Source organism: Heptranchias perlo, chromosome 21 (genome assembly GCF_035084215.1).
Source record: "Heptranchias perlo isolate sHepPer1 chromosome 21, sHepPer1.hap1, whole genome shotgun sequence".
In the NCBI taxonomy this organism is placed as follows: Eukaryota; Metazoa; Chordata; class Chondrichthyes; order Hexanchiformes; family Hexanchidae; genus Heptranchias; species Heptranchias perlo.
Window position 1 is genome coordinate 36,669,448 of NC_090345.1, and position 13,046 is coordinate 36,682,493.

Consider the following 13,046-nt stretch of genomic DNA (forward strand, 5'->3'; position numbering starts at 1 on the left):
TTGTACCAGGACTAAACTGGGAGTGATGTCAAATGCCATCTTAAGTTGTTAATGAGCTATACAGTACTGATAAGGTCATTGCATCTATTACATTATCTCTTTATTCCTAGAATTCCACACAGGCACAGGGGACAAAATTAAAAATTACAAACAAAAATATTGAACTCATACCAAATATATCAACCTATAATATTTCTAAAAAGTTGTCATTTTGCTTATGGATTATAGAGGCACTGATACTTCATTGGAAAGTTTTTGGGTAAGCTCAGTTCCTGGCCTCAAAAATCACCAATCTGGTCATCAGGCATGGTTTCCTCTGTACAGGAGTTTGTACTAATATCTGCTCCAATCCAAGCCTTTGAAATTTGGTTTATTTTGATTTTGATTTAAGAATTTATTTAAAAATTGTTTCCAGATATTTTTTGGTGACCAATAAAGAATTTATAACTACTAGTTGAACTGTGAGAAATGCTAGTCTTGAGACACATTCCTAATGATTAGTAACTTTACCAGTTCTATAATAGATACTAAGATTTACCAGACCATATTTTATTTATTAACTTCTACTGCTAATACGTACACAAGGAAGGATAGGTTTTGAAGAAAGAGAAATGAAATTGCATGAACAATTTGGTACAAAAAGATTAATTAAGATATATATAGATGTAGACTGAAATGATCCAGCAATGAATTAAAAATAAGACAGCTGTGACTTTCATAACAGATAGTCTAGTTTGAAGTACAAAGGACACCATCAAGTCAGCTGCTATTATTTCACTAACTTCTGTAAGTACTTCCCTGGAAAGCTTGAACCTGTTTATGCATAGCTTCATCAGTAGGCTTTGATAGTGGGCCAGAAATTGCTCCCGAAATAACAGAGGAGCTCAACAGCGTTTTAAGAACATAAGAACATAAGAAATTGGAGCAGCAGTAGGCCAATCGGCCCCTCGAGCCTGCTCCGCCATTCAATAAGATCATGGCTGATCTGATCCCAACCACAAATCTAAAGAACACAAGAAGTCGGAGCAGGACCCGGCCACATAGCCCCTGGGCCCTCTCCGCCACCCACAGGGCATTGACCGATCCGAACTCAGCTTCATGTCCAATTTCCTGCCCGCTCCCCATAACCCCTAATTCCCTTTACTTCTAGGAAACTGTCTATTTCTGTTTTAAATTTATCTAATGATGTAGCTTCCACAGCTTCCTGGGGCAGCAAATTCCACAGACCTACCACCCTCTGAGTGAAGAAGTTTCTCCTCATCTCAGTTTTGAAAGAGCAGCCCCTTATTCTAAGATTATGCCCCCTAGTTCTAGTTTCACCCATCTTTGGGAACATCCTTACTGCATCCACCCGATCAAGACCCTTCACAATCTTATATGTTTCAATAAGATCGCCTCTCATTATTCTGAACTCCAATGAGTAGAGTCCCAATCTACTCAACCTCTCCTCATATGTCCGCCCCCTCATCCCCGGGATTAACCGAGTGAACCTTCTTTGTACTGCCTCGAGAGCAAGTATGTCTTTTCTTAAGTATGGAGACCAAAACTGTATGCAGTATTCCAGGTGCGGTCTCACCAATACCTTATATAACTGCAGCAATACCTCCTTGTTTTTATATTCTATCCCCCTAGCAATAAAAGCCAACATTCCGTTGGCTTTCTTGATCACCTGCTGCACCTGCATACCAACTTTTTGATTTTCTTGCACTAGGACCCCCAGATCCCTTTGTAGTGGTGAATCGAAGGAGCAAGTTCCCACATTTGCACATGTGCAGTAAGACGTGGAAATCGTGAACTTGTTCCTAGTGGTCTGCCGGTGATATGACTGCTTCGAAAGAAAGGGCCATCGCATGCCACAATCAGAGAAATCTTTGAAAAAGCACCAACTTGCTTATCTGCCCAGCTGGCAAGTAACTAATTACGCCACCAAACAGGTACGCTTCAAAATATCAAGTATAAACTAAATTTTAAAAGCGCAGTTAGTCTTAATGACTGCCAAACAACTAAAAATTAACTTTTAAAAATATGGAGTCTCATATTACTCCTTATTTTAATAGTTTTTGATCATTTAAAAAAAAAAAAAATTTTTTTACTTTTCCCTTTAGTCTCTTTAATTTAATTCAATTATTTCTTTGGCATTTTAATTTAAAAAATTAAATTTTTTATTTACAATGACATCCAGAATACTAACTTTAAATGAATGACGTCTATCTGTTTCCCTGTTAGGGCAATGCAGCCTGAATCTGTGAGTGTGACTTCTCTTCCTGACAGATTTTGTGGGCATGTCTTCTCCTCACAGACATTTCCAGCTGTGCGGCAACTCGTGCTGCTCAGAGGCTGGGTTGAAAGCGCACATTTTGTTTAAAGTTCAAATTCAAGCAATCTGACGCCATAGAGCCCACAGTAAATATTTTCGTTAATTTAGTTCGCAGGAGCTGCGATGAGCATTGCCTCACCGCTCTGCGAGATTTTTGGCCCTGAAAACCTTTTCTATTGGATATAGTCTCCCTATGATAGTCCTCCTTTCACTCATCCTATTCAATCCATTACTCTTCCACTGACCAGGACATAAAGGTAAATGTTTTTTACCTTATGTATCCAATTAGGTCCAATCTGAATATTTTAGACCTGCTGTGGGTTCCTCCAAAGGCTCAAAGAGTTTATATAGTGAGTAGTTGAAACAAACAGACCAGGAAAGGCTCCAGTTTCAATCTCTGGACTATGGTGAATTAGCTACTCTCAAGCAGAATAAGGTGCCACAATTGGCCTCAGCACCCTGGGTTAGAGAGGGGAAAGCTGGACATGATTCCTGCTCCTGATTACTATCTAGTGAGTACTGTTGTAACTGTACAAATGTAGATATCAGGTGAGAGCAGGATTGGGCTTGGGCCCCAATCAGTTGAATAGCTTGCCAACACACAATGTCAAAGCTAACACATAAAGAATAATCCCTTGAGAAAAGGACCAGAGTGTCCCTGGTGCCCATTGAACTGCACCCCAACAAGGACTTAATGCTTTTAGCATATGAGTAAACTAAATGATTATCCAAAAATGTGGCAATTAAATGGATATAATTAGCTGGATGTGACCCGTATCCATTTTTATTTTGTTCTGCTGAGTTGTCTGACCTATGTGGGAGCCCATTAGCATGCTTATGAGTCTCCAAACCAAACTACTTAGAAATCTACACAGGAAAGAAAGAATGTGCATTTATATAGCACCGTATCACATCATTTAGAAGTGCTTCAAATAGAATGAATTACATTGTGCAGTTTATGCTGTGTGGGTAATGTAGCAGCCAATTTGTGCACATAAAAGTCCCAGAAATAGCAATAAGATGAGTAATCAGTTAATTTATTTTTTGTTGGTATTGATTGAATGAGGAATGCTCGTCAGGGCACCTCCATGCCGTTCTTTAAATAAATCTTTAGCGCATATCTACCAGAACTGGCAAAACAGGCTGATGGAGCCTTGGTTAAATGGAGATAATTTTCTGAGTACACTTTGGCGGTGGGAAACTTCACCCAACAGCTAGGCACATTAGAAAATCACAAGTACACTGCTGCCATTTTATACTCAGAATAATATCCCTAATGCCTCATTCGCAGTATTTCTGACAGTACAAAACTCCTTGAGCACACCACTGAAAAGTCAGTTTAGAGTATATGCTAAATACCTGGAGTTGGGCTTAAATGCTCGGAAGCAAGAGTGGAACCAATTTAGCCAAGCTAACAGGTGGAGTTTCTGCTGGTGAATAAAGTCTCCCCATTTACCAGTAAAAAGGGACACACTCTATTTACCAATGCTTAGGTGCAAATGACAGGGCTTAGGTTCCCTCAAATGCACACAGGATATATAAGCTGCTGTTGCTTGCCCATCTAGGACTATGCAACTCATAGGGAGTTGAGTTGCAGCATTATCTTGAGTTGAATGGGAAGAGCCACCGACTCCAGTAATAGGACCTTGCAGGTCCCATTAATGAGCCAGGCTAACTGCTTAACAATGCTCTGGAGTTCTGCAGACCTGCTTGGCTCACACATTGGATTACTGAGTCTTTTACTGCAGGTGCCACGGGTCCCAATTTACCAACATAAAGCATACCAACAACAGTCCAAAAAGACCCTCCTTATAATCCACCCCAAGGAGAATAGTCACTAGTTGGCCATTAGACAACTGACAAGCACAGGTTTGAGCTCTCACCAAGTGGACAGTAGATACCAGGAGGTCCTGACAAGAAGCATAGTGGGCAGTACAACTTACTGTATCCAGTATCCTCCCGATCACAGCATGGTCACACACTATATCCTATGAAACGGTGGTCCCACCAGTTGGAGGTGCATAGCTTCAGCAGCATTTGCTTGTTTTCGGCAGTCCAATCATGGTAAGCACTGAACTGCCATTTATCATTGAAGGGTTAAAAACTATTGCCATGTGAAAATATGGGAGCCATTGTTGACACCACACTAAGACTTAGAGGAGCTGTATTCCGTCCTGAATGATGACACAATGCTTGGATGGTGTTCAACACCATGGCACCACGGAAGTAGGAAATTAATCTTAGTTTTAAAAAAATCGGGTATATTTTCCACTATTGACGAAGTTAAAGGAAAATCATCGCATTGAACTGTCATTATTCTCCACAGCTCAAAGAATTTCTCTTTAACTTTAAACAGGGACGAAAATACACCCCTGCTGCTCCTTTTACATTTCAGAACGTTTCTCTCTAAAGCAGCAGTGCGATCCAAAACGGGACCGGTCACATTCTTCTCATTCCTTAGGAGGACTTCAATGGAAATAAAAATCAGGAGGTGTGAAGGCTGCCGACTCGCTATCAGTATTGCATGAAAAAGTCAAGTTCTAACCTAACCAAAACTTCCTGTACCAACAGAAGTCAAAACTATCTTCGCCGTTATTGAAAGCTGCATGCTTTTGTTTCGTGTGAGCTTGGTGTTTTGTGTTTTTCCCCTTTTGCATTGTATATTGCAGCCTGTAAACACCCTGCCCCTTTCCCTCCATTAACTTCTAACTTTAAACCAACCTCAAGCCAACTTGTGGCGCCCCCTGGCGGTTCCCGAACGACGTCATAGAGCCGGGGCCACGCGACACTGTGATTGGTGAGGGCTGATCAAAGGGAGGTTGGCGATTGGTTGCGGGCTCTGTCACGTGATGTGATGGGGGGGGCGGGGCCGCGGTATAAGTGCCCGGGAGCGGCGCGTGCGGCGCTGAGCGACAGCTGAGGGGCACGTGCAGGAAAGGCTTGTACTTGAACCTCGCTGTAACTTCGCTATGATCTCTGTATTGGTGAACCTCTTTTAATCAGGTCGATGAACTGCACCAGGTATTTGTGTCGTCTGCAGTTTCTGGGGCTCTCTTGTCACTAGTTCAGAAGGGGTGGGGGGGGTTTCCTCGAGCAGAGTGAGGGTTAACTTTGGGGGGCAGTCGACGCGTCGCAGCCGACTTGAGAGGCTGCGTTTATTCCAAGTTTATCTCACAGTAACGGTGCAGAGCCTGTGAGTTTTAGACTCACCATCGCAAGTCTTTTAACACAGCTTAGGGTGACTTGTAATTGTGTGAGTTCTGTTTGCTGGTTCTGGCACTAGTTTGCCTTCCTTTAAGCGGTGGGAAAGTTTTTTTTTGGTGAAGCCGTTGAGTTGTACACTGCCACCGATTGTACTGTTAGAAAATTCAACACGAAATCACATTATTGGAAAAGTTTTTTTTCCTGTGTGCAATGTGTAGCTAAATCTCTATAAACTCCTTTGCGATTTCGCTACACATAACATACAGAGGACATCTTCCCTAGACTTTTAAAACAGCCGAGTCGATTGTTTCTTTTAAAGCGAACACTGAAAACGTTTTGACACTCCGCCAACCTTTGGAAACATTAGCAAACTATTGTAAGCAGTAAAATGTGATAGTCGCTAGTGGTTAAAATAGCCAGTATTAATATTAATGCGTTTAATTTTATATTTAATGTAATTTTATGTGTTTGGTGTGTTACGTCCTTGACACTAAAAGTTGTCGAACTATATCTGTCAACTATTAACTGTTGACTTCACCTGATCGGGTTCCAGATGTTGGGGCACATCATTGCATTTTGAGATTAGATCTGCGAAACGTGACCGTGTTGAACTTCGTGTTTCAGGGTCTACCATATTTTGGATACCAGATCGTTGCCAACTGTGTCTATTATGCCAGTTGATTTAGCCATGAGACTCTGTCTGGCACATTCTCCACCCATGAGGAATTTCCTTGGCCCCTACGACCCCTGCAGAGGGCTAAACATCGTCAACAGGCAAAAGCCCCTGAGGCCCTGCATCAACCTGAAGGGTGAGACTGACTCGTGTAACGAAGGATGGGCTCACACCAGAGGCAAAAGAAAGAAAACGGTGGTGTTTGCGGACGATAAAGGCTTTTCTCTCACGGCAGTTCACTTTTTCTCTGAATTTGAAGACTCGCTCACTGAACTACAGTTTGACCTGACAGACCTCGACAGTGCAAAATGTGGACTGAAAACAAATGAAAGAAAACCCTTGATCCTGGACTTCACTCAGCCGTCTGCTGACTACCTGGAATTCAGAAATCGCCTGAAGAAGAATTTCGTCTGTCTTGAAAATTGCACTCTGCAGGAGAAATTCATCGCAGGCACTGTCACAGTGAGGAATCTAAGTTACCACAAAGTCGTTCAAATCCGGATCACTTTCGACACTTGGAAGAGTTATAAGGATGTGGACTGTACATTTCTAAACAATATTTATGGCTGTTCTGACACAGACACATTTTCTTTCGCTATTGACCTGCCATCATCCGTACCGCCACAGGAGAGAATCGAGTTCTGCGTCTCTTTTAAGAGCGGAGACGAAACCTATTGGGACAACAACAACGGAGAGAATTACGGGATTGTTCACGCCGAATGGAAAGCTGACGGGATTCAGGCTCCGGCCACCTTCAGTGACGAGGTGGCCAGGGCCCCTGGGAAGGTGCAGACGATTGAATGCGACCAGTATGGGAGTCCCCGAGCGTCGAGCGGCCTATTTCCTGAATGGCGGAGCTGGGGCAAGATCGAGACGGCTCTGCCGTACTGGTGACAGATGTTAGTGTTGCTGTATTGTTTGGTGGAGAGTTGCCTCAATTTCCATATTAAACTTATGAAAACCATGGCCTGGATCTGTAGTCCCCTGCCTAACTAATCATCACCAGCTTTACTTTACTTTTAAAAGCTCCTCTTTGCAACTATTAATTTTTCTCTTTTTTGTTGTTCCCCTGTACTACAGGACCATTCTCAAAATATATTAGTGGCTGACTGCATCATGCACCTAACAATATAAGGCCAGTTACTAATATGGATAATTAGTATGCAAAAGATGAAAATTAGAATTGGAACCTTGAAGCTCTGTGGTGAGGATTCTGCATTCTGGAATTGTGATATTTTGAGCTATACTTACTATATTTTTGACCATGATGTTGATTGGTTGATTGATTTTGAAAACTGAACAAAACTGTTAAAGTGCAAAAATTGCATAGGATAAACTAGAGTACTTAATGCACTGTAAAGGAAGATGGACTGTAAATCTTTAATATGACTTCCAGTCCATGTTAGTGAGGTAGGCAAATTGCAAGCACTAACCCAGTTATCATATATGCTGTGATTGGCCGGGGCACATGGCAAATTAAACTAGACATTAGCCAGAAGCCCGTTGTACATTGTATGCCAGACAAATGCCTTTTTGTTGACTGAATAGCATCACTGGATGCTAAAATGTAAGTTACCAAATGTAGGTAAGCACCTACACTTGCCTGTTTAACATTTAAATGGCTGAAAGAGGTTTCATGGGGAGGATTCAGCTAATGCCAACTGCATTTAGCACTATACTCTGACGAAAGTTGGAAGTGTTCATTTACTTTTTTTTTCCGCAATGTTTTGCTGGTTAAACCTGAAGTTTTCCTCATTATGAACATTCTGTTCTATTTGCTGTTAGCTGATCTCACCCTATTTATTATTTTTGTATCCAAATTTGCGGGGGAGGGGAAACCTGACAGTTAGAAGGCCTGTTTCTAAATAACAATATGCTCTGATTAGCAATGCTTTTAAACAGCCAACATTATAATCTTTTTTGCACTGCTGTTTTTAAAACCTGACTGTGGCACTCTGTATTTTTTTATAATTATATGTACATGAATAGCTGTGAGGTGCTCTTGGAAGAAGCGACCCCTTCATATTGAAGGTTGGAAAGTTAACTTGTATTTGGGTAAAAATGGGTGCAGAACTACATAAGAATACATTTCTGGAGGCTGCAATAATATTTTGATTCAGCTGGTCCTTCAACACATTGGATACCTTTCTGCTTTTACGATTCTCCAATGTTCCAGCTACCAGTTGTTGGCACTGATATTTGCCAGTGTGCAGGAAGCATAATTTTACAACTGTAAGCAGTATATTCAAACTTTGCTACTGTATGTATTTTACGTTTGCAAATTGTTTATGCAGCCTTTTGATCAGTAATGCAACACAGGATCACAACATAAATTCTGCGAGGAAGACCATTTGGCTCATCCAGCTGGAAAAAAACTTGTTCTTCCCTCCACTCCCTTACCTGTCTCAGCATGCAACTCTCTTAAATGACCATGGTCTTTTGCTTCCACTAATCTACCTGGAAGTCCATTCCAAGTGGTAATAAATCTTTTCACAAAGAACTTCCTGATATCAGTCCTAAACTTCCCTTTTGTTTAGGACTGAACTTGGGCCCCCTTGCCCTACTTTTACATTACGTCCTGAAACAGTGCTACAGATTTACCTTTCTATGCTATTTGGTCAGTTCAGATCCTCTCTTGGTGTCCTCCTTTCAATACTGTAGTACCCAAGTTTCACCAGTCTTTCTTCATGAACCAGTCCTTTGACACTAGAATCAGTCTCATGGCTGTTCTCTGTACTGCCTCAAGGGCTTGAATGTTCAAGTCTTATGGTTCCTGCTCTGTTTAGGTGCAGTGCCATCCCTTATACTACCTCTTTTGACCCAAAAATGGTCATTGTCATATGATATTGACATTGTTTTTGCACCACCATGCCAGCCAGTTATTTACATCGTCTGTTTTCTTGGTAAGCTCATCTATTTTACTAAATCATGAAGTATGCCAGAGGATATAACTTTTCATTCCTATCTTTAAGGCAGTAGGTCCAATTCAAATTCCCAAACTGCCATGATGGGATTTGAACGTGCAGTGTTGGGTTATTAGTCCAGTAATATAACTACAGCACTACCATATTGCCTTAATCTGAAGATAGGAATGAAAAGCTATGCTCTCTGGCATACTGCATGCATTTGGTAAAGATGAGCTTACCAAGAAAACAGAGGCCATACATAAATGGCTGACAAATTGGTGTAAAAAGAAAACAGATTTCATATGTCTCTGACTTTGTTTTGTTTTTTGGGTGGTTGATTCTTAACTGCCCTCTGAAGTAGCCTAGCAAGCCACTCATTTGAATCAGGGCAACTAGGAATAGGCAAAAGATGCTCGTCTTGCTGGTGATGCCCACATCCCAAGAATGAATATAATATCATTAACCCATACTGGACTGTTGGCATCAGCTCTTCTGGTTTCTTTATTAATTCTTCTAACTTGTCAAGCTCTAAATAATCAACTCTTCATCTTCTTGATATTGTCTTTGATGCATGTGGCTATTCACTTTTCTGAGTAATGAATCTCCTGGGATACTTCCTCATAGTCTGTATCCTTGACCCAACTATCTTTGTTGACAACCTTGACTACCTCTTCCTCTGATTTTGAACTCCTCTTGCACAGCCTGGTACTTGTCATTAAAGTAACTTCCTGATTAATGTCTGATGTTATTACCTCTAGCTGCTTCCCACCTTGATCCATCCAATATCCCGATGTCCAAGTTGTTGGTGACACCATATTTGGTCATATTGATACCATCCTCAAACTTTGGATTTGCCTCTGAGTCCAGTACAAGCCTTTCCATTTCATTGACCTACAGTAATTCCCCTACATGTCCAGTACAAGCCTTTCACATTTATCTCTCACAGCGAGTTGCTGTACCTTCCTCTCTAAGACCATAGTCCTTTCCTTCAGAGTGCTGATCAATAAATCAATATCACAAAATACTATTACATTTATTATACCTGAGTTGAGTATGACAAAGAGCACCTCATTGCCTTTATTGTCTGCTTTAGCATTACTTTTCCTGTGAGCTCTTTGCAGTTTTTGTCTAGATTAAATTCCAATGTCAGTTCATGTAATATGATTGTGGTATAGTTTGAAATGTGAACGTGAACTCAGTTCCTACTGTATGCTTTAGATTTAAAGATTATTGCTGAAGTGAAATGTGAAAGGGTGTCCAGAGTGGTTAATGTGGACTCTGTATAATCACTGAAATATTTTTCTACTGAAGATTTGTTGGTGTAAAGTAGGATTCTTTAAGGGGGAGGAAAAGTCTAAGGGGAGTATCTTTTATTCAAAGTACTTTGCCATTTAATAAAAGAAAATATTAAGAAAATTCTAATTTAAAAAGAAACACCCATTTGCTCCTGCCCCCGAGTGGGCTCTTCCTTGTTGATGGGCCGCTCCAGTGACATTGCTGACTGACTGTGTCTGAGAGAGGCCTGTAGGAATCGAACCTATTCAATGGTTTCCATGGCAATAAGTTTTTTTAAGTTGATAAATTCTCCTGAGACTAATTCCATTCTGTAAAAATGGGAAATACTTTGAGTAAAAAGTGCCCCCTCCAGATTTTCCCTTTTAAGAAAATGTTGTAAAGAAAAATAAACGCTTTATATTGTACAACTTCTTTGTCCTGGCACTTTGTTTGGACTAAAATGCAAACATGCTGATAACATTCTAGCCATTGTCAAAATCCAAGATGTCATAATGAACAAAAACAGGTGTAAGATCCAGTGAATAAAAATTTCTACAGCAACTGATTAAAATGTACTGTACAAAAACATTTATGTAACCGATCAATTCCTGTGGGAATGGGCTCAATTTTTTCTTATTCATTCATGGGATGTGGGCGTTGTTGGCATAGCCAGCATTTATTGACCATCAATAATTGCCCTTGAGAAGGTGGTGGTGAGCCGCCTCCTGGAACTGTCTGCAGTCTGTGTGGTGAAGGTTCTCCCACAGGGCTGTTGGGAAGGGAGTTCCAGGATTTTGACCCAGCGATGATGAAGGAACGGCGATATATTTCCAAGTCAGGATGGTGTGTGACTTGTAGGGGAATGTGCAGGTGCTGGTGTTCCTATGCACCTGCTGCTCTTGTCCTAGGTGGTGGAGGCCGCAGGTTTGGGAGGTGCTGTCGAAGAAGCCTTGGCAAGTTGCTGCAGTGCACCTTGTAGATGGTGGAAAGGCTTTGGGGAGTCAGGAGGTGAGTCACTCACCGCAGAATACCCAACCTCTGATCTGTTGTAGCCACAGTATTTATGTGGCTGGTTCAGTTAAGTTTCTGGTCAAATTGGGATATAATAACAAATTACACCAACAGTGTGATCACTTGTATTAGAGAGATAGTGGCAAGATTTTTCACTGATCAAAGTAAACGGTTTTTCCCCCTCCATTCCTAAAAGTTGCTGACTAATGTTGAGGTATGGTTCATTCTGGAACATCATTCAAATTGGCAAGTATTCATGTATGAGGTTAGATAAGAGTATTGGCCTTTTTGATAGTACTACTAATTGTAGACTCACCCAATACAAATTTGCCTCTTAACAGATTTTGTTGCAGTACTTATGCTGCCACCTTTTATTTGTAAAATTTGACAGCATTTTATAGGATTCCTTGAACTCTAAATTGTTCCACCATTTGCAAATAAATCTGCTACCATAGGTCCACACTACTATTGGCTTCATATAGTTATCCAAAACATAGTTCTGCATTGCTTTATTATGTCTTCTAAGCAAGATGAGCACCTCTTTTGCATATGTTGACTAGAACGTCCCCTTTCAATACAGAAAGCTGTGTCTCACCATTTGGGCTTGACACTGGATGGAATACAACTCCAGGGCAGTATCCAGCCAGGTTTAAAAATGTACAGGTAGTCTGATAAAGCTCCTATGCTTTTTATAAATGGAAGTACAAGTTTCTTTATTTTAACATTCTGGGAAGGATGCTCCCTCAAACACTTTTTTAAAAAAAAACCTAACTGGCCAGAAGTGGAGTTCTGCGAATGCATCTGCAGAGCTTTTTCCTGGCAGCAGACTGATTTGCAGATGGGCAATATAATTAGAGTCTTGCTGGTTGGAATAGCACTCTGTGGTTACTGATCTCAGACCGGTAGTGCATCTACAGGGATAGGTACGTTCCTCAGAGTCCAGTGCTCTGTCCCACTACACATCACATTTCAATAAGTTTGCTATCTGCATCAGCACATCAAAAGCAATATCTGCATATCCAGGACGCCAACACTATCAGAGTGCAATAAATTCACTGTGTGCAGAGATGATGTAAGTGGCCTATCTAAGTGATGTGCACCTGTCTTAGACCAGTGCACATGGTATAGCTGGACCTTTGGCAGTTTGTAAAAATTTGTTTTCAAAAATCAGTCCTCATCTTATTTTCTGTTACTTGAACATGTCTGTACTCCAATCCAATGATGAACAATTGGCAATTGACCACCATAATCAGTTCTCAAATGAACTCAAACCTGGGAGGGTGGGGGGAGGAAAGAGGCTGAGGCTGGAGTTACAAAATAGGTCAACAGCACACAGTTAAATCCTTGAAGTGGAAATGTCTAAGAAGCAAATAAATTAGCATTTGTTTCCATTGTTGCATATTTGCACATTCTGTTTGTATTCCAGATAAGTATGTAACTGTTGGTCTTACACTTTGTTTTGGATAACTATGTGCTCTTGTATCAGCAGTCTCATTGCAAAACTGTTCAAAGCATGCTGCTTTAGTAAAGTTATTCAATGAGAGTTTTACATCTAACCCTCTCTATTTATGGGCAGTTCCTTCCCAAAAATTTGTTTTCCATGATTCTTAGAATATATAAAATAAATGTAGTTCAGCTCTGTACTATGGTATGATTTGTG

General features: G+C 40.9%; 1 protein-coding gene across 2 annotated transcripts; it reads left to right on the plus strand.

Annotated features, from left to right (window-relative positions):
* Positions 1-5,235: 5,235 nt before the first annotated feature.
* On the plus strand, positions 5,236-10,803 carry ppp1r3cb (protein phosphatase 1, regulatory subunit 3Cb). 2 transcript variants are annotated; one of them, XM_068002478.1, is made up of 3 exons: positions 5,236-5,338; positions 6,146-7,093; positions 7,275-10,803. In XM_068002478.1, exons 1-2 carry the CDS (start codon positions 5,325-5,327, stop codon positions 7,086-7,088), a joined length of 957 nt encoding a protein of 318 aa, XP_067858579.1. In that variant the 5' UTR covers positions 5,236-5,324; the 3' UTR covers positions 7,089-7,093; positions 7,275-10,803. The 2 variants fall into 2 exon arrangements, with proteins under 2 accessions (XP_067858579.1, XP_067858578.1); XM_068002477.1 differs by having other exon boundaries at positions 6,146-10,803.
* The last annotated feature ends 2,243 nt before the right edge of the window (positions 10,804-13,046 follow it).